General features: G+C 54.0%; 1 protein-coding gene across 2 annotated transcripts in view; it reads right to left on the bottom strand.

Annotated features, from left to right (window-relative positions):
- Positions 1-20,870, bottom strand: part of TSPAN2 (tetraspanin 2) — a 40,616-nt gene that overhangs the window by 7,121 nt on the left and 12,625 nt on the right. For both annotated transcript variants that reach the window (XM_070076899.2, XM_051856133.3), the window contains exons 2-7: positions 16,996-17,098; positions 7,090-7,187; positions 5,663-5,737; positions 4,356-4,454; positions 3,131-3,202; positions 127-210 (exon numbers count right to left, since the gene is read on the bottom strand). In XM_070076899.2, coding sequence (XP_069933000.2) covers positions 127-210; positions 3,131-3,202; positions 4,356-4,454; positions 5,663-5,737; positions 7,090-7,187; positions 16,996-17,044 — 477 coding nt within the window. In that variant the 5' untranslated portion in view covers positions 17,045-17,098. The remainder of the gene's footprint in view (positions 1-126; positions 211-3,130; positions 3,203-4,355; positions 4,455-5,662; positions 5,738-7,089; positions 7,188-16,995; positions 17,099-20,870) is intronic.

Genomic DNA, 20,870 nt, shown 5'->3' with positions numbered 1-20,870 from the left:
GTCTTTGTCCATTCTGAGAACTCTCTTCTAAGATACTACCACATCACACTTGATAAGAACTAAGATTTTTGAAAAGGTTCAAGACATCTCAGAGGGTGAACATGGTAAGTTCTGGGACTTTCTCACCGTGAGACCTGCAATCCCAATACCGACAATTCCGATGAGCTGGAGTTTAATGCTGATTATGGTTTCAATTTCATCAATGCAGTTCTGTTTGGGGAAAAAAAGTGAGGAATAAAAATGGTACGTATGAACATTCCCTGATCCGGTCCATTCCTTCTCTACAGGTCATTTTGGCGTTAACCCACGTCAGCTTCTGTTCTTTTGTAAACCATTCCTCTTGGATAACATCATCCTGATAGCCTTCAATCAAAGATGTGGTTGAGGGAAAAAATATAATCCTCTCCTTTTGTTGGGATTTTCCTATTTAGGCCAGCAGCTACTTCAGAGCCTTGAAATCTGCCTGGAGGAAGCAAGCTATTTCTCTAGGATCTGGGGCATTCACAAATTTTAGGCCTTTTTCTTACTTTCATCAAAGAAAAATAAGTAAAATATACTTAAGAAATAAGTGTTCACTTTTTGTACCATCACTGACAGTTTGAAAAGCCTTCTATGTAATTGATCCACTTATTAGACAGAGTAGGCATTACCTACTGAGACGCTGAGAAGTCTGTATAGGTTCAACCTCAACAAAGGAAAACCAAGCCTTGGAATACAGAGGACCGCTCTCTTCTATGGGGGCTGGGCTGGGCTGGGCTGGGTTGCCTGGGTTCCTATCCTTGTACCCGTAACAGGGAGGTTGTAGAGGGGGACATTGGGTAGGGAGCAGAATGGGTAACCTGTAACTGCTATCAGTTTCCCGAAGGTTCTACTTGGAGCCCTCTTGAGTAAGGGGTGCCCCAACCCAGCCGTGCCCGCAGGCTGCTCAGGTCCTTTTGCCTGCCAACCGGCAGCTTTTTCTGATACCCGTGGAAGCTGCACCAAACAGGCCCCCGTTCCTGTACTCCTCACATCATTAAATGGCACCATCAGCTATGTAGGCGGTGCAGCTGAAACGCAGTGGTGGATTCCCCCTCTTCTGCTATCTAACTGGTCGCTGGTCTTGTTGATGTTACTTCCTAATGGCCCTCTCTGCATTGCGGCTTGACCCTGTTCAGGTCTTGTGGCTGACAATAAGGAGAACTCTTCATGACTTGTCTCCCCAGCTCCAGGCCATCCACTTCCAATCAATTCGCCACACCACCCTGGGACAAATCAGTAAAGGGAAAGTCCTACCCTAGATTCTGCTTTCTACAGCTTCCTAGGTGAGCAGTAGGAAAGCTAGACTCCTGGATGTGCCAGGGTGTCCGAAGCCCTTCAATAACGAGTTCTTGGAATGAACAGTGCCCATGTCTCACAGGCACTTGGGGCTTTCAGCCACGCCCCACTGCTGGCACTGACCTGAGTATAACTACCTATTCTTGCTTCCAGGCCTCTACCCAATCCCCTCTGCCTGGGATATCGCACCCTCCCCCACTGGCTTACTCATTCTTCAAATCTCAGCCTAATGGTCATCTCAGGGCAGTGCCTGTGGACCCTCCCTTGCAGGCCCCAGTGAGTGCTCTGTGCTCCCTCTAGTGGAGCCTTAACTGTGACTCTAGCTCGCCTGCAGATCTCCGTGGCCTGCCGAGAGTGCAATGGGGGTAATGCTACATCCTGTTCATTTCATGTTGAGTGTTCAGTAGGAGATTCAGGACACGAAGAGGCATCAAGCTCACTCACCCTTTTGCAGTTAGCTGCCTGAGAATCTCTCATTGCCTCCACAGCCCCACCCTTCCCTCCTTTCTCATGGTTTGCCGTTGTTTTCCCCAACCACTCCACTGCCTATTTGGCCTATGTGGCAAGGGTCATAATTTTTGAAGCAACAAACCCAGGCAGCCACTTTCAGTCTGCTCTTATGGGTCCCGTCCCCAGTGGTGGCTTTAAAAGCACACCAGCCTCCCCCTCGGCTTCCAACACAGCAGCCAACAGCACCTTTGGACTCTCTCTGACTCTAGCTCTTTCCCCACAGTCCCTTGTTTGGACTTCCAGTCTTCAGCTTACCCCTTAGACGGCAGAGTCCAGACTCTGCCTTGATTCTATCAGCTCTGCTGGGCGTACTCATTTGCTCCTGTGGCCTCAATGCTCCTACTGCTGACCTGCTGGGATTCCTACACCCACAGGCACTTGAACTGCAAACTGGACGCAAGCTGAAAGATCTTCTGCATTCACTGTACTGGCCTCTCTCAGTGAGAGGAGCCTCACTGTCTTGGTTACCGAAGCAGGAATCTGGGACTCGTAGCCTCCGCCCTCTCCCTCACCTCTTACAGCCAGTAAGTCCCCAGTTCTGGCGATTCCACTTCCCAAGTATCTCTTGACTCTGTGGTTACTCTGCACCCCAGCCGCTGGTGAGCTGTCTTACAGGGTGGTCGCAAGAACCACTTAAGTGGTCTGCCTGCGTCAGGCTCCAACCTCTTATTCTGCCTTTCACACCAGAAGCCCGGCCACTCTTTCTGCAGTGCAAAATGGATGACGTCCATCTGCAGCTGCAAAATCATTTCCTGTTCTCTCTGGGCCCCTGTTCTCTTGCAGCTTCTCAGTGCCATGCCCCCACACCTGCTGCTCTCTGGGCCTGGAATGACCTTGCTTTGCTAAAATACAGCTTCCGAATCCCATCTTCTCCGGAGTTTTCCTTACTCTTCTGTGTTGCCACCGTGCCCTGCCATCGCCATCGCCCTTGACTGGTCTGCAAGGTTGCTCAGGAAAAGGACCGTATCTTTTTCATCTTGGAGTTCCTAGTAACTGGTATGGTGCCTGACACGCAGCACTTAATACACGAAACACTTACATGCTATGACGTAAGGGAGGCTGTGGTGACACTGTGCCCTCTGGCCCTGGCCAGCTTCATGAATACCTAAGCAGGTGGCATCCATTGGCAAGTCAGCTACCATCATTCTCCAGGGCCCCAGGAGACGGGCCACAGCATCCATGGAGGAAAGTGAGGGCCCCCACAGTCTGTGCCCTGGAGGTAGAACCTGAGCCTCCCAGCCTCCATGGAGGCCAAAACCCATCTCAGAGTCCAGGTCGGGGAGGAACCCTGCTCACAGCTCACCTTGTGGCCTAGAAGCTCCTTTGGGCACGTGGGTTGGACCTGTTCAGAGCTCTCTTTCCCACAGCACTGAAACTAGAGAGTCAGAAAAAGAGACTTTAGGACAGAGCCTGGGGAAGCCGGCGCTGCGGCCTGAGCGTCGCCGTGAAGGACTGGGGTTGCCAGGCGGCAGAGCAGCCACGAGGCCCCGCGCTGCGACGTAGGCTGCTTTCCCTAGAAAGAGAGCAGAGAGCTGCATAATCACGCGAAAACAAGACCGCGACTCTTCTAAAGCCATCTGAGTTTAACGACAGGAAGTGACTCAAGGCCACCTAAAGGAGGCAAGGAGCTGACTGAGCGTGAATTTGTAAGTTGCTGCTTTTTAGCTGGAGGGAGTCGGGGCCTTTCGGTGGCTTCTTCCAGACGGGGAGTCCCTGAGAGTTGCTGGGGAGCTGGCCTAGGGAAGGGCTCATTAACCTGGGCGGTCTGGGAGGCAGAGGAGAAGCTGAAAGACCAGACTAGGAAACAGGTGCCTGCCTCGGGCTGGGCGCCATGACACCAGGAACCTGTGTGCTCGTTGATGCCCTCGGGGTAGCTGAGGCCAGACCCTGGCGGGGGGAGCATGCCCTGACATCCTGTCATGGAGGAGGAGGTACGTGAAAACCCTGGGGCCAGGAGCTCCTAGCTATTTGTCTGTCCCACGAGTGGAAGAAATCAGGGTGACTATGGCATAGCCTGTCGCCCCGCGAGCCTTCCTGGACTAACCGTCTGCAGCTCAGGGAGCTCCAGGGATGGCACAGTCTCTCAGAATGTTCCGGAAGGGAGAGCAGCTCTCTTCGGGCCCCTTCATTTTACAAAGGGGATAGCTGAGTGGTGATCAGGGAGGCCCAGCACAAGGCTGTGCATGGCAGAGAAACGGGCCTTTTGGAGGGCCCGCTTCCCGCTTGCCAGTGGCGTCCTCTGGGGGAGCCTGGGGGTTCCTGGGCTGCTGTCTCTGTGCTCCTGACCGTGGTCTTGGTTGCTTTTGTGCACTTGTCCTGACTTGCCCTCGTGACTCAGTGTGGCAGGCCCTTTCTCTCCTGGGGTCCTAGAAGCACACAAACCGCCTCTCTCATGGGAGCTGGACTGGGACGCTGATGCTCAGGTTTACTGAACACGTTTTCAGTCTGCATCCAGGTAATCGGCGAGAGCCTGGCTCAGACACAATCCCGGGAGGTGAGACCTTCTGGAAAGAAGCGGAGCTACTCACGGTTGAGTGGAAGGTGATGAGGGTCCCGTTGCCTTTTCCCTGGTCTCTCAGGTAATCATTGTATGCCTCTTCATACATGGTCTGGACGTGCCGTACAGCCTGAAAACATACCAGGAAAACCGAGGGGCCAGTGCGTGGGAAGCTGCCAACACCCTCCTTCCGTCAAGAAAAATCCCTTCTTCCAGACCCTTCAAAACACCGCCTTTCAAGCGTTTGTCTGTATTTTAAGCTCATTCCGCGCAGATGGAGCCGATAACAGATTTTGGTTTCTCAGATACTTTTGAGGATGGAAGGACAAACTAAACAAGGATAATGTTCATGGATTCGAAAGGTTTGCTAGAGTGTAGGCTCCCTAAGCTGTCAGTTGAACCCCAGATTCCTGGGCTGGTTCTGGGGCCCCGCCGCAGTTGGGGCCTATGCAGTCTTTGTACCCCCACTGGCCAGCAGGGCTTAAGTGCCCTAGTGACGTGGTTTAAAAAGTGTTCATCACCAAAGAAGTCTTTTCCCATTCAAAGGTCAAAGAAAGCTTAGAGAATGCTTTGTCCTGGTACTGAGGCATAGGACCCGTCTCAATTCTAATTCAACATGGAACCAAACTTAAACTGACCTACGAATGCCACCAACTGCTTTAGGAAGATTCCAAATGAGTTGACACTTGCTTATTCTACATGTTTATCACAGTTTCATCTAAGACAAGTTATGGCACATGAATGAACGTGAAATAGATGAAGCTTAAGGTTCCACTTTTCTCCCTTTTCCTTTGCTCTCCATCCATATTGTGTGTTCCCCTCCTAAAGGCCGCTTCCTCTAGGGCTTCCTCTGCTCCCCCATTCTGCACACCTGGAGCTGGGCAGCAAATTCAGATCTCTTCACTAGCAAACAGCAGGTCGGGCTTTAGTCTTTGAGGATCAGGCGGCCTCTGTGCAGGCCAGCCCTTACCAACAAATAAAGGCCGAGAAGAATGAGAACATGTGTGATTCTCCAACCCCTCTCCCTCATGTCTATCACCTAACCTCACCCTGTTTCAAACTGGGGAGTACCTGAAATTAGAGATCTGCTTAAAAAAATCATGGACTGCTTGATACGTTTAATGAAAACTATGAACAATCTCCCCAGAGAAGTGTGTGCACACACACACACACACACACTCTGTTGTGTACACTACTTCTGGTTAACAAGTTCAGCTTAACCTATGATTTGGGGGCCATTTGATTTTGTAATAGCATTATGGGTATTGACATTCTCATATCCTTTGACGTACAGAGAATGCATTAATCATAAAAACATTAGAAGTAATTGTTACTTACTACACTCTTGCCTATAAAAGCAAATACTCCAGTGGTTACTTCAGCAGCAAATATCACCAGTAGGCAGGTGAAAAACTGTAAAGGAGAGAAAATACTAATTTCATTAATTTAATACCTTTTCAATGCATTTAGCCTCTTTGACCTTAGCTCCACTGGAAAGCAGCAGTCAAGGTTATTAGTGTGAATTGTTCCAGCAGGAAGCATTTGTCCTTCCTGTAACAGTGAGTCACTTTCGTGGAATTCATTCTTTCATCAATTCATTCAATAATTATTTATTGAGCAATTGATTCTGCACCAGTTGCTGTCTTTGGCGCTGGGTATAAAGTGTTGAACAAGATGAGATCCCCGGGCTTTTGCAGAGATGGGCTTTATATTGGACAGGGGAGATAGGAAATGTGAATAAAGGAATAAAGAGTGAATAAGGATCTCAGATCGTGCAGTAGAAATCCCCCAGCTAGAACAATCCCTGGCACTGAAGTGCTCAATCCATCTCTGACACGCAGGAAAGCATCTGTAAAGATACAACATAGGAGCTAAGGAGTCACTGATGAGGCCTGGGCTTGGGGAAGGGTGGGCCTTGACACCTTGTGGTCTAGGACTGTGTGCGTGTGTGCGTGCGTGCGTGTGTGTGCGTGTGTGTGTGTGGCGTGTGTGGTGTCCTCCTGGACAGATTTCTGTTCAGGCCTTGAGTTTGCTCTGACAGAACAAAGTCCAGTGATGACCACGATGGATGCTGAGCAACTGGGGGAAGAGAGGAGGGAAGGGTGCTTGCGGGAACAAGTCAGAGACGGCACAGAGCCGAGATCAGAGGCAGCAGCCAGCGCTGCACAATCCCGAGTGCGGTGAGTAACCAGACAGGAGAGGCGCCCACCACGCACCCCACCCCACCCCCACCCCACCCCCACCCCAGGGGAAATACCAAATCTCCTCAAGTCCTGCCCCTCTTCTCCCTGCTTTCTCAGGCTGCACTGGCAGTTAACATGAGTGATTTTTTTAAAAGAGACTTCTTGTTAAAATAAGACCAACGAGGCATGTTTGGTTAAGTTATTGATCTCAAACAGAGCGCTTTGTTATAGACAAGAGCACTTCCCTAGCTCTAGGAATCTTTTAGCTGCCGCACCCACTGTGGAATATTATTTAACAAAAGGATTGCAACCACTTCTTCCAGTGACGAGGCTCTTTTCCTTCCAACACATCTATGCACGGACGGCCTCATTTTTTCACACTTTCCATGTGAGGCAGGGACAGAGAACACCATCCTTTTGCAAACGCTGGACACAGGAAGACTCAGGGAGATGGAGTGAGACCAAAGTCCCAGGGAATCCTGAGGGGCTGGAGCTGGGGGCCCAGTGTCCCAACCCTCTTCAGACCGACCCGCCTCCTGCCCCTCCTCCCAGCCCCCCTCCCACTCCCCCTGCCCCACTTACTGATCCCAGCACACACTGCGATTCCCGCATGGCTCCGCAGCACCCGAAGAACCCCACGGCCATCATCAGGGCCCCGGCTCCAACCAGCACATACAGTCCTGCAGGGGAGGGGGTGGGGAAACCATCAGAGCCTGGCTGCAACTGCGCCCACTGGCACCAACAGTGCTGACGACTCCACCACCATGGCCATCTGCACACTGCAGGGCATTCGGGGCCATGGAGCGTGCTTGCCATGTGCAAGGCACACCTTAGCCCCCTTCACCTGCACACTGACCCTGCGATGCAGGGGCTGCTATTATGCCCAGAGCGGAAAGCCAAGGCGTGGGGAGGTGAAAAGACCTGCTCAAGGATTGGGGATCGCGTGTGACCATCTCCCAGCGCTCACGCCCTCATGCTGTGCCAGGCCCTTTCCAGTTCAGATTTCTACTGCCCCTGCAAAGGGGGCGGTGCCACCGTTCACCTGACCTTTCTGAAACTGAGGGGCATGGTCCGGAGCTATTGCCAGAGCTGGAACACAGACCTGGGCCTTGGAGCTTTCGCTGCGCTCTGGAGCCCACAGCTGTCGCCACCAGGCACAGGGCGGGATGCTGGGAGCAGGCGGACACAGAGGGAGGCTTTGCTGAAGGAGGTCACAGCAACAAGGCCTGGTTTCCTGTGAATTTGCATCTTCGGGGCAGCGCCATAGACACTACACACCCAGGCGGCTGTGAGTGTTGCCCACAAATAGCCAATGAGGGCAAGAGGGCAGCAATACATCCCGAGGACACTGTTGCTCCTGTAGTATTTGCGCCTTCCACTGGGCACTGTTCTAAGCACTGGCCCAGGTTTAGTAGTTTAACCTTCAGGACAGCTCTGTGTGAAGTAAGTGCTCTTAGTGTCTCTGTTCTTCAGACAAAGGAACGGAGTCCCCAAAGGCTAAGCAGTGCCCAAGGTCACAGAGCTGGTGTTGGGCTGGAGGAAAACAGCTGTGGGTCTCAGAAGCCAGGGCTCCTCCTGGCCACGACTCCATCCTGCCTCCCTGGAATGGTAGCGGCCTGAACGCCGCCAGTGGTAATTCCATTTGCTGCCTAAGCCAAGGCCCAGAACACTTGTTCTCTGGGAGGAAGAAGGCGGTAGATAGGCTCTGCTCCGAGACGGAGCTACAGCCCAGCCTTGCCTTGCTTCCTCCTCTGATCCTGAGATAAGTGAGAACACAATACAGGACCTGGCACTGGACTTATTTGGAATCATGCTAACAGCCTCTATTTTATTTTATTTTTTTGCATTTTACTCCTGTGAGTCACCTGGAAAGCACTCCCACTCGCTGGGGAGGGTGGAGCTGGCGTCTGGCTCCCGCAGGGAAGCCCTGAGTCCGGCACTCAGGGCGCTGCCGGGGGCTCCCCTGCGTTGCTGGCAGTGGTTTGTGGGTGGATCTGTCTATTCAAATACAGCCAGAGCTGCGAGCCAGGGGGCTAGGCTTCCTGTAGCACCCAGATCCGTCCCCAGGGTCTTTTCCAGGATTGGGTGAAGCCCAGCTCCTAGGCAGTGCTGGGTGTGTGTGTGTGTGTGTGTGTGTGTGTGTTATTTCTGTCCTGCTGTCTGGCTTTGCTACTTCCTGCCCTTCCCTTTTCTCTAGAAGAATTTCACAGGGAATGGATGTGGTGGTAAGAGACAGGATCCACATCAGTAACAACAGTGCTGGCCCCACTGCTTGAACACCTCATTGTTTTCAAAAACATCTTTACTTTTTTCAAAGCTCTTTCATGTCTATCCTCTGGCTGGCTACTCGGAACAACAGGAGGAATGGAGGCAAGACAGGCTTCTAGAAACAACTGGAAGGCAGAGGCAAGGGGTGAGGAGGCTGCAGGCAGGACTCCCTGGGCTGAGCGGTGGATGTTTGGGAATAACCGACTGGATGAAGGGACTGCACCAGGGACTCCGCATTAGGTGCCCACCCAGAATGTCCAGCGGGTGGTTAACATGGCCACTGCCTCCCCGTGGCAGCGGCTCCAACTGCGGCCTGATATAGTGTGCAGGTCCTGCGCCGAGCCACAGCCTGGGGACCAGTGCCCCGGAGTTCTTACCCATTCTGCTCTCCAGCCACGTGGGAATCACTGTGATTGCCCCCCCCCCCCCCACACCAGCTCCTCACTGGCCTGTGCCTTTGAGGTTCTCATATTTGTCTCTCTCTCTTTGTAGATGTCACATCCAGAACTTTATCTGCCCTCGGTGGGCTCAGCCCAGTACAACGTCAAGTTCTCAAGCAGTGTTGGTTGGATGAGTGGACGGAGGCAGAGGAAGTCGTGTTGGAAGTCCTGGCCCGGCTGCCTGGCATCCACCCTCTTTGAGACAGATGCGGGGGATCCATCCTCACAAATCTCACAGCCACCAAGGGGCTGGGCTCTCCCCGGCCAGGCAAACGAGAACCGAGGTTCGCACCCCGAGAAAGTCTGGATACAGGAACAAGGAGGTGCCTCAGGGGCCAGGGACTCAGTGGGCCGTGACATAGGATGTGAGGGGCTCAGAGCCACCTTCCACTGTGCACGGACTCCCTGGTCCCCCCAGCAAAGTCCTTGCCTTTCTGAAACAAGGATCTTTCCAAAGAAGCTTGCTTCATTGAACGTGATTCCATTATTAGGCTATCAGAACGTCAGAGCTCATGGCCAAAACAACTTGAACCTGCCCTAGCAGCCTCAACTCCCAGCAAACCTCGTCTCTGTTCCTGCAGGCCGGCTGGCTCAGCCCGGCACCCAGTAAGATGAGCACTGCTTGTTGGAGCTGCAGGGGCGATCAGAGGAAACTCTGAGTGGCAAACCTCCTTGGGCCTGCTGAATCCTCTTCCTGATGTGGCTCTAGCACTCCGCTCAGCGGAAGGCCACCTGTGGCTTCCTAAGATACGTGTTCCCTTTGATGGCTTGTCCCTCAAAACACAGCCACTATGAATCATGTGCAGCCACACTTTAACTCCGAGATGGCTTCTGGGGAGCCCTCGACCTCCCGCAGCAGCACATGTGGCCAAGCCTGACCTCCTTCCCAAACCCCTCTTGCTTTCTGAATCCCAGTGCCCACGGTCTGAAAAGGGGAAACCCCTGGGAAATTGCATGCTTAGCACTGACAGCTGGGCTCTGCCAACAAGAGCTTTTCCCGGACACCTTCTTCCCCGACAAGTCTGTCACTTCCTTTTTAGGTTGTAGTGCCTTGATTTTTAAGCTAGGAGCATCACTTTGGTGAGTATAGCAACGAGGGACGACCTCCTAGAGGCTTGTTGTCATAAACTCGCTTTAAAATGACTCCCCAGAGTGGGCGTTTGGCCTAGTTTGGCCTGTCATCCCTGTGGGAGACCTAAATTGAGTTCTGAGCTCCTGGCCTTGGCCTGGTCCAGCTGTGGTTAGTGTGGACATTTGGGAAGCGAACCAGCAGATGGAAGATATCTCTGTCTCTCTGACTCTGCCTTGCAAATAAAAATAAATAAATAGATAAATAAATAAGTAAAATGACCCCTTAGGGACTGGATCAGCATGGTCACAATTTTAGTGGTTTTAGTTTTTTGGCTGTAGGTAGTGGTACATAAGCTGAGAATGATTATTTTCCATTGCCTTCCTTTTTTTTCTTTCTTTCTTTCTTTTTCTTTTCTTTTCTTTTTTTTTTTTTTTTTGACAGGCAGAGTAGACAGTGAGAGAGAGAGAGACAGAGAGAAAGGTCTTCCTTTTGCCATTGATTCACCCTCCAATGGCCACCGTGGCCGGTGCGTGGCAGCCGGCGCACCGTGCTGATCCGAAGGCAGGAGCCAGGTGCTTCTGGTCTCCCATGTGGGTGCAGGGCCCAAGGACTTGGGCCATCCTCCACTGCACTCCCTGGCCACAGCAGAGAGCTGGACTGGAAGAGGGGCAACTGGGACAGAATCCGGCACCCCGACCGGGACTAGAACCTGGTGTGCCGGCGCCGCAGGCGGAGGATTAGCCTAGTGAGCCGCGGCGCCGGCCTCCATTGCCTTCCAACTCCCCTGAATGCTTGTATCACAGTCAGCCCTCTGTATCCATGGGGCGTGGGCTCCGGGACCCTTTCAGATACCCAGATCTGCCCAATAGAAAATAGTGTCGTTTTGCATCGAACCTGTGCTCATCTTCCCATAGACTGTCACTCATCTCTAGATCACTTATAATACTCATACCATGTAATTGCTACGTAAATATTGCATTGTGTAGGGAATGACAAGAAAAATCTTTACCTGTGTAGTACCTAGTTTTCTGCCAAAGTTGGCCGAATCTGCGGATGTGGAACCCACGGAGATGGAGGGACTGCATGCAAGTATCGAGGACATAGGCTGGGACTCCGGTGTATAGGAAAGGAAGGGCTCGAGTTTCCCTCCAAACAACGACGATGGCGAACAGCAGCTCCCAGTGACTGCGTCCTGTTCCACGCAGGGAACGTGCCTTGGAATCCAGCCATGGTCACCACTGCTTTTCGGTGGCTCAGCCTGCACTGGGTGGCATTTGCCAGCCATCGTCTCTAAGGCGTCGCGAAGCCTCCATGCTACACACAGCCGCTCATTCTGACGTCTGGGCACTCGAGCCACTCCTGGACCTTTTCTGCCTGGAGCCTCCCACGTATTCGTGGCCCTCCCGGGGACCCCTTTCCCCAGCATGACCTCAGAGCAGCAGTAACAGTAGCCCATACTCATGGAGGGCTCCCCACCCACCAGGCACCGCTCTCAAGTGCGCTGATCCCTCCCAGCTCCCAGCTGCGGGCTCTGAGACACAGAGAAACCAAGTAATGTGCCTAAGACTGCACAGCTCGTGAGGAACCAAATTACGGTGGCCCCTGGGGGTTGTCTGCTCCACTGTGGGCACCCAGTGTTGGCAGGAACTCAGGGCAGTGGCTTTCTTGGCTAGAAATCTGTTCATCTGCAACTGAAAAATGGCAGGAAGATGTTCTGTCCTTCTTCGTTGACAAAAGTGCATGAAGTGTCTAGAATGAATGATTCCTGGGTTTTCCTCTGATAGTTCAGGGCTGCGAGCCAGAAATCCAGGTCTGCCAACCATGGCTTTAGGTAAGTCCTCTTGGTCCTCAGGACTGTGATCTGCAATCGGGAAGCGATGATCTATGCTAACTTCTTGCAAAAATGCCTTGTAAGTTACAGAATGTCTCTGCTACCCAGATACTATGGCTGTCAGGTACAACTGAAAACCACGGAGTCAAAAATATTACCAGAGTGAGTCAGAGGTTTTGAAAAGGCAAGCCAGGCCTTAATGCTCAGCCCTGGAACACTTTTCTTCCATGCTACCTCGGGCCGTGGCCACAGCCAGGCTACGGGGCTCGGCATCCGCCAGGGAGAACCAGCTGCAGCCAGGCTGTGAGCCTGGAAAGCCTGGGGGCTCCTGTTTGTGTGGGCAACCCCTTCGTGGAGAAGCCTGCTCACATCCTCCGCCCACAGACATGACCTCATGCGCTCCAGCCTTCCAGAGGCTCAGGGGGCGGCTCCCCGCTCTGGACCCCCACAGACAAGATCCGTGAGGGTCTACCTGAGCAAGAGGCAGGCCAGCGAAGGCCCGGATGTGCAGGTATCTGCAATCTGCAAGACAGGTGTGTGTTGAAGGCTGCTGCGAAGACGGCCCAGGAAGCCTGGAGTACGCCAGGCCCTTCTGCTGCCAGCTCCACCCTTGCCAGGCTCTCCTTCCTCCACCCTAGCAACCAGACGGCACAGAGGCCCGGGACTGGCCTCCAGGCCTCGACCTGGACCCAGAGGCCCTTGCGAGGCAGATGTTGGCGGCAGTCAGCCTGTGTGCCCTCTCTCCCTGTCCTTGTTTCTCGTGTCCTGGACCCTTCTGCCCTGGCCTAGGATCTGTCACGCCCCTGCCTTGGAGGTGATGTCCAGATCTTTATCACAGGAGGGAAACTCTCTCTATTGCTACGGAGAGAGGGGCAAGGCAGCCAGGCAGGAAAGCGTCACCAAAGCAGGGACAACTCCCTCGCCTACTTGGAAACAGGGGATGAGACAAAGCAGTTCCCTACAGAGATGGCACTCAAGGCTGGGAGGCCCAGATTCCTTTAGCACCAGTTGGATGAGCCAAGCCTGCTTAGGGACAGTCTCTAACAAAGGGCTCCTAAGAGCGTAATGAGCCCCTTGATCTGGAACCCATTCCCAGTAGAAAGGAGCGCACCGTGCCCAAGGACATGGAGTGAGGCTTTCCAGAACTGGCATCTGCAGATATGCCCACAGGGACACCTTCGTATCCCAGGCAGTGTGCCCAGTGCTTTGGGGTTGGTGAGCAGAGAGAACGAGGAATGTGTGTGTGGCCCAGCACAGGAATCCCCTGAACAGGCTGCCACTCCGTTCTGATGGCTGCAGCAATGTGGGTGGGTAAACGCTGACACCAAGGGCATTCGCTTGCCGAAGTCAGCTCAACCTCCCTGAGCCATCGAACCGTCAGAAGGGTGCAGTGCGTGGGGGAGTCCGAGCCTACAGCTGGGAAACCGCTGCCAGCGCTGCCTCCCGGACTAGCTTCCGTCCTGGGCTCCCCACCACCACCTGCCACTCTGAACAGGGACACCTTACGTCTGCCACTCCGGTTTTCTCCTGGAAATCCTGGATTACTCCTGCCAGGGTTGACTCCGTCTGGCACTGACATCTCTTGCAATGTGAACTCCTTCCTCCCTGGCTTTGACGAGGCAGGCTTGATGACGCTTAGGAACATTTTTGTTTTTCCTGTCTCCTTCATTAATTCCTACTGCCGCCGTTATTGGCTATGGCCTTATGACTGTGGCAATATCGGGTCATTTTTTCTGCCCTGTGACTCCCTCTTACTCCACAGCTGCCAGAATCATGTCCTTGCAATGTAGTGCAGATCATGCCTTGCCCGAGCTCCAAGCTAACCTGAACGCTCAAGGTCCTTCTTGCTTGTCCCCCCAGTTAGTCCTCAGCATTCCTCACCTGGCTCCCCACCAGGCCCAAGTCTGCGACCCTCGGTGAGAGCCCTCCGCCCAGTGCCCAGTGCGGGCTTGCTGAGCAATGCCCTGCAGGCACATCTCATGCATCCTTGCCCCTCAGCCCTGGCAGTCCCCGCTCCTCTCCAGGGATCACAGTCCAGTCTTTAACATCCAGCACAAGTCCTTCCTGCCCTCCCAGTTTAGAAATGACCTTGGACATACTCAGTGCAAATACCACCTGGCTGGCTTTTAGTTACAAGCACATGAGGCCCACTTGAGCATCCCTTGTAGATGGCTGGGAAGAGCTGGGTTCCAAAGCCTCCCCAAAGGAGCATCCTGAAAATGAGCCACGTTCTCCGAGACAACGGGAAAGGAGGGTGCTGTGTTCCAGGTGCGCCATCCCCGACTCAGCTCACGAATCAGACTCTCTCTAACTCAGCCTAGGCCACACCTACCTGATCTTCAGGCCCCTGCATCTCTGCACCCCGAGGCCCATCCCATGCTCTGCCTCCCCGTGTGCTCTCTCACACTGAGCCTGCTGCTGTAACTGCTCATGACTGCCATCTGTTACTGAGTCCAAGAACGTCCTTTGTACCGTCTGGCGAGGCACAGACCCCATTACGATGGGATTAAACCTTGGCTGCAGATAACCCAGGGGGCTCTGAGTTGTGACTGCACTAACAGGGAGTGAGAAACTAAGGAGACGGGTATGGAATCCGCAGCTCCCGGCGATCGGGGACACAAAGGAAGCCACGTTTCTCCCGCCAGCCTCCCTTCTGCCTGTTCCAGCGCATCCCCTCCACGGGGCTCACCGACTCCTGGAGGTGACGCTGGGCAAGGACAGGCTGAGCTTGACCTTGGCACAAGGGGCCTGCTCTAGGGCGCCAGCTTGCTCCTGAGCAGGTTTTCAGAGGCAGCAAGCTCTCAAGGAAGAACAACGAGTGTTAGCTTTGGAGGGAGGGGTATGTACTATCTGGAAATCAGGTGAGCATAAAAAAAAGGGAGTGCTTCAGTGTTGAGCCTACAGCAGATTCCTTAGCGTGTTCCTTCTTAATCCTGTACGAGTGTCAGGGGCCCCCTGGAGAGCTGGGGCCCCTCCCAAGGCTCAGGCGTGGATATTGATGAGTCAGAGAGCCAGTCTCAGCAGTTCTCCTGCTGGCGCTGATTGGCTTAGGCACGAACATACAGTGGCGTTCTGGCCAACAAGCTGCATGAGAAACGAACTGGGAGACTTCTGGAAAAGGCTTTACTCATTCATGAAAAGGGCCATAAGAGATGAAGCTGCCTTTCCTCCTCTGGGTGTGAGGATGCCATGCCTGGAGCCCCTGCAGCTGTCTCTGACTAACGAGGTGAGCTCTCTTGGGACATCCTGAGGATGGACGAGCTGGGGAAAGTGAAGAGCCTGGGTCTTTCTGGGCTTCACTGAGCCCTGGGCTCACTCTGGAAACTCCTTGTCTCCAGACTTCCTTTACCACGCTGCGTCTGCTTCATTTTGACATTTTGCAACTCTGAAATCAGGATGGGTCTACTTATGGTCATCCAGATGCCTGGGTGCTTTACAAAAAGCTGTCCTGAGATCTCAGGGATGTGGGGCCAGTGTCCTGCCGCCCCTCTCTGTAGGGTTTCTGCTCCTTTCTCTAGAGGCATCCTAGCAGACAGTGCTGCTCTCCTCAAGGGAGGATGCAGTGCGCACCGGTGTGGCGGAGGGGATGGGGGTCAGGGGCCGCCCCGCACAAGGACACGTGGCTCTGAGGACTCGGACCGCCCCCTCCTGGGAAAGACGCTGCTGTAATTGGGGATTGGAGCCAAGGACCCGCGCAGGACTTCCCCCGCTCCTGCCCAGGCACAGAGGCCACCACCTCCAGCACCTGGGGCTTGCTCTGTGCTGGTGCAGATCTTAAAACAGCCAGGCGGCCAGGGATGGGTTACTAGGGCAATGGTCTTGGGCTTTGTGAAATCCAAGTCCATGTCCATGGAGCTGGACAATGAGGGAGAGCCCAGGCCAGGGCTGAAGGGAACCCAACCCTGGGCAACAAAGCCCAGCCTGGACTCACAGCACTGCCCTGCCCCTGCTTCCTGCTTGGGGAGGTGGAGCCCTAGGGCAGCGCTCCACCCCTTTCCTGCCTTTTCCTTGCCCCTCCCCCACCCGCACTCCTTCATCACAAAGGGACTGAGATGCCCGCCTTCAAACCCTGAGATCTGCTCTTCACACTGAGTGTGCACCCCTCCTACACAATTTAAAACACAAGATCAGGGGCCAGCATTATGGCGCAGTGGGTTAAGCTGCCGCCTGCAGCGCCGGTATCCCACATGGGCACAGGTTCAAGTCCCGGCTGCTCCACTTCTGATCCAGCTCCCTGCTATGGCCTGGGAAAGCAGTGGAAGATGGCCCAAGTGCTTGGGCCCCTGCACCTGTGTAGGAGACCCAGAGGAAGCTCCTGGCTCCTGGCTTCGGATTGGCCCTTGTGGTCATTTGGGGAGTGGACTAGCGGATGGAAGATTTTTCTTTCTGTCTCTCTCTCTCTCTGTAACTCTGCCTTTCAAATAAATAAAATAAAAATTTTTAAAAACTCACATGATCATCAAATAAAGCCCTGACTCAGCAGGATCCCTGTCACCCCAGATGATATAGACCTGCCATACCATTTCTACCCAGAGGGCAAAAAGGAGTTTCCTAATTCTTTGAAATCAATGAAGATTCTTTCTCTGAGAGTTCTTGAAAGAAACAGAAGCTCAACAGAAGAATCTTGTCACCGTTGATTTTGCTGCTCAGAGGGCTGGAGGGGCAGGGCGCAAGGTCCAATGCACCTGCCTCCCCTGTGCTGGTCCCAGGGGCCAGAGCGACTGCACAGGGGCTCCGGCGTTGGCTTCTTCCTGTCCCTCCTCTGCCCCCGCATCTCTGCCTCTCCCCTTCCCACCCCAGTCCAAGAGCAGGTTCTGCTCCAAGCCTTGGGGCAGCCTTACCCTGAGCTAAAGCTTGGGGAGGCAGAGGTCACTCACCCACGTAGAAATACTCCGGGGACTGGTCCTCTGACGATAAGTCCTTCATGGTGCCTCCGAATCGAAACCATAGTCCAAAAGCGATGACAGCTGAGCCAGCCAGCTGGAAGGCAAAGGACAGGGCATTTGCAATGCAGGGGACTCGTACATGTGGACGGGGGAGTAGGCTGCAGGCTCCGAATGCCGAGGCCTGGGAGACTCACCCCTTCAGGAACCACCCCGTGCACCCTTCCTGTTTCACACGGAGGAGACAGACCCTCAGGGAGCTGAACGGATGTGCTCGAAGCCCCTTGGGACCCAGGGGAGGTGTCTCAAAAACTCTGTTCCAACAGCAGGCCCCCCGGGAGGCGTGGGCCCTGAGCACCTTGTACCTCCTCCCCAAAGCCACGAGGACAGGAGCCTGTGTCTCCGCTGCGGGGTCACCGGGAGCAGGATGAACTCCAAGACCTGGGGAAGACCCACAGGTCTAAATTGGAAGGACAGACAGCAACCTCAGCACCCACCCACAGCTCTGAGTGTGCATCCCCAATTAGAAAGCTGCTGGGAGGCGTCTGTATCCCTGTCTCCCCCGGGCCCATATGGGCATCACCCGTTGTCCTGCCTGCCTGGGGATGGTTTTGCAGGCAGGGAGGGGGAGGCCGGGGCCTTTTTTTTTTTTTTTTTTGGTTGCTATTTTGAGTTTCCATGGAAAGTGAGAAAGGGAAAAATAATTTTCTGAAAAAGCCCGGTCTGTGTGCTGTGCGGCTCATGGGGTGGCCGGGCGGCTGGCGCGGGCAGCGGCTGGGCAGGCTGGCGGCTGGTAGAGTCATCACCGGGCTTCCTCCCCTTCTCCGGCTCAGCACCAGAGCTGGGAGCCTGTGCTGCCACGGCAGGGTTGTCCCAACTGCGCGCCAGCAGGCTCTAGCCCTCCGCGAGCAAACACCATGCTGGAATTTCACTCTATAAATCAATCAGTAGATGTTGACCGGGGCACCTTCTGGGCTGCGGCACTATAGGAAAAGAAGCAGAGAGGTGAAAACAGCCAGTGCGCCCAGTCGCTGCCTGACTGCCTTTGCCTGGGATGAGCAAGGTTGAGTCTTCCCCTGCCCAAAGCCAGAAGAGCATAGAGATGCGGCAACAGGAAGACAGGAGACCAAAATCAAGGCAGTAGAGGTTTAACAAGGAAAAGCTGTATCGGAGTCAGCTTGAACGAGAGACCTGAGTGGACAAGATCCTTGTATTGCAGGGGGCAGTTTGTCATGGATTTGCCGCGTCCCCTTAGGGAGATGTTATCCCTGCGCGGCTCTGTCCCCCAGAGCCAGCGCCCTTTGAGGCTTGCACGGAAAAGCCTCCTGGGCTCAAAGAGCGGGAGGCCAGGGGCAGAGTCCACCAGCTGGACTCTCTCATGTGGAATAACTAAAAGTTTCCAGCGCTTAGCAGAAAGCACTAATTGGATAATGTGAGAGGCAGTGAAAGGAACCAGGCTCAACTAGCTTATGAAAGACCTCTGCGATTTTAAAAAAGGTGGCATGGCATGGAAACACATGGAAAGAAATCATGCTAGAAACACTCCCGACGTTTACCTTTCAAGAGGGGGATTACAAGTGACCTTTGCTCTCTGTGTGTTTTCTAGACTTTCTACAGTAAGCATGTATTCCTGTTGTAAATTAAAAAACAACACTGTTCTTTTACAAGTGTCACGTGGTAGTTTCTATGTTCAATACAGGAAAAGTGGGGGAGGACCCTCCTGGGCGATGCTTTATCTTGGGTTGGTGGGGACCAGCTCTGGGGTCCTCCCTGTTCCTGTGGGGGACAGAGACTGACTCGCTCCTGGTCAAGGCTGCCCGGGATGGGTCTGCCCAGCAACGCCTCTCCGGCAACCCTGCAGCCTCATCTCTGTGGCCACTTGATGGAAAGAGAGTTTCCAAACACACAGCAAAAATCTATTGACAGAGGCACCCGGCCAACGCCAGCAGCCACCGCGGAGACTGTGGAGGAGGTGCCGGGTCCCAGGGACACCCTACCACGAGGCCACATTTTTGGAATCTCTGAACACAAGCTCTAATTTATAGCTGTCTGGGATCATCCTCCCAGACGGAACACATTTGTCCAGCCCTGGCACAGATGTGTTTGATGCATAATGGAAAATTGAAAGAGAGGTTGCAATTTAAAGCCATCGGGCAACAGGAAAAAATCTGCGCTTGCTCATCCACGCCCCCAAACCCCAAACCACACGGGTTTCCTCCTGGGTCAGGGAACCGTGGCTCGGCTGAATGTCAGCACTGTGTGGAGGGGGAATCCTCCCGGCGTGCCCTGCTGGCCGTGTGGAGGACGCGCTGGGTGACAACCTGCCTGGGACAAAGAGGCGATGGTTGAGGCCACGTAGCCCTTTAGCTCTTTGGGACACACCACTTCTGTAAGGCTCACGAATCGTTCTCTGCTCACTGCACTTTGGCTGCTCTACCACACGCCAGAAATGGCCTGCTAAACCTCCACGCTGATCCCAGTCCAGCCAGGAACAGAGAGAGAAGCCGAATGTCACTAAGTTCCCGCCATGCTCTCTGCCCCCACTGCCGGGACAGATGGCTTCCCCAGTGACCGCAGGGATGCCTCCAAGCCCCTCTAGGGCTGCATTTTAGCCTTACTATGCCAACGACTCTCCTGGAACATAATTCTCCCTTCTCCTTTTAATCTCAGCCACCCTTCCACATTCAGACATAACCTTGACCTCAGCCAGTGCTAAACCAAGTAAGGAGAGAGGGGCTGCTGGTCCAGGCCATGCACCGTGCTTGGCAGCGTGGAAGCAGCAATTGAGAAGACCCGGCTTTCTGTCTAACCTGGAAGAAGAGCCCGCAGGGTAACGACCGTGGTGCAGGACGTGTGCAGAGGAGGAAGCGTGTGCACGCCGCCAAGGGGGCGGGGCAAGGTGCGGCCACCCCAGCGGGCGGGGGACATCAGCACCTCTGCATTGACTTCTTAGAGGTCACTGAGCAGGCAGCGTCTGGAGAGAGGTGAGAACTCCAAGCAGCGATGACAACAGAAAGAAGGGCTTTGTGCCTGACCTCGACGCCAGGCTGGAGACCAGAGATGAGCTGGGCGGAGGCCGGAGCCTAGTGCTGGAGAGGGAGCTGGGGCTGACCTCTGTTTAGTCTGCTTCTATCTTGGGGAGCCCACTGCAAGACTGTGGGGTGGGGGCCCTTATCTTGATGAGAACAGTTGTGAGTATGAATGGTGCCAGGCACAGTGAAGGCCAAAGAGAAAGGCCTGAGTGCCGGCGGACCAGACAGAGGACGCCGGGGACTGGCTGTGCGGAGCCCTGTGAAGCCAGGAGCAACCACTAGCACTGGGCTGAGGGCTGCCTGCTTCCAGGTCCAGCACCAATCCCTGTGCCTTTGGAAGAAGTGTACCCAGAAAGATTGTCATTTGCGCAAGAACACACTTTGTGATACAACAGCACAAGTTGGGGCTTGAGTTAATCATAAAAAATTATTGAGCATCTACTTTGATTGGAGTCAAAGTCTCAGAGATGAGGAAGATCCAGGTCTTCTCCCGAGTTCTCAAGGCTCAGGGAGGAGCTTCCCACGAGGCGGCCCCGGAGGAGACCCAGTGCTGCAGGTGGGAGCCCAAGCACGGAGCCCGCAAGGTGCTGCACGGGCAGCATCATTCCTGGGTCATCATCCCTTCCTGAGGACCAGCTATGCACAAGGCACCCAGAAATGTTGAAACAGGATTCTGAGGATCAAGGTGGGCCCACTCTTCACAAAGAGGAATTGTAAATTAGAAATAAAAGAAGAATGCAGTGAAAGGAACACAGTGACAAATAAACCCATGCTAGTAAATAGGGGATCTGCAGGGGGTTGTATTATGTGTTTTCACAGGCGTGTTTTCAGTAGCTA

Source organism: Oryctolagus cuniculus, chromosome 7 (genome assembly GCF_051225735.1).
Source record: "Oryctolagus cuniculus isolate XC-2025 breed Fujian yellow rabbit chromosome 7, ASM5122573v1, whole genome shotgun sequence".
Classification (NCBI taxonomy): domain Eukaryota; kingdom Metazoa; phylum Chordata; class Mammalia; order Lagomorpha; family Leporidae; genus Oryctolagus; species Oryctolagus cuniculus.
Note: the sequence above shows the minus strand (reverse complement) of the source record. Positions and strands in the feature narration are given on the sequence as shown.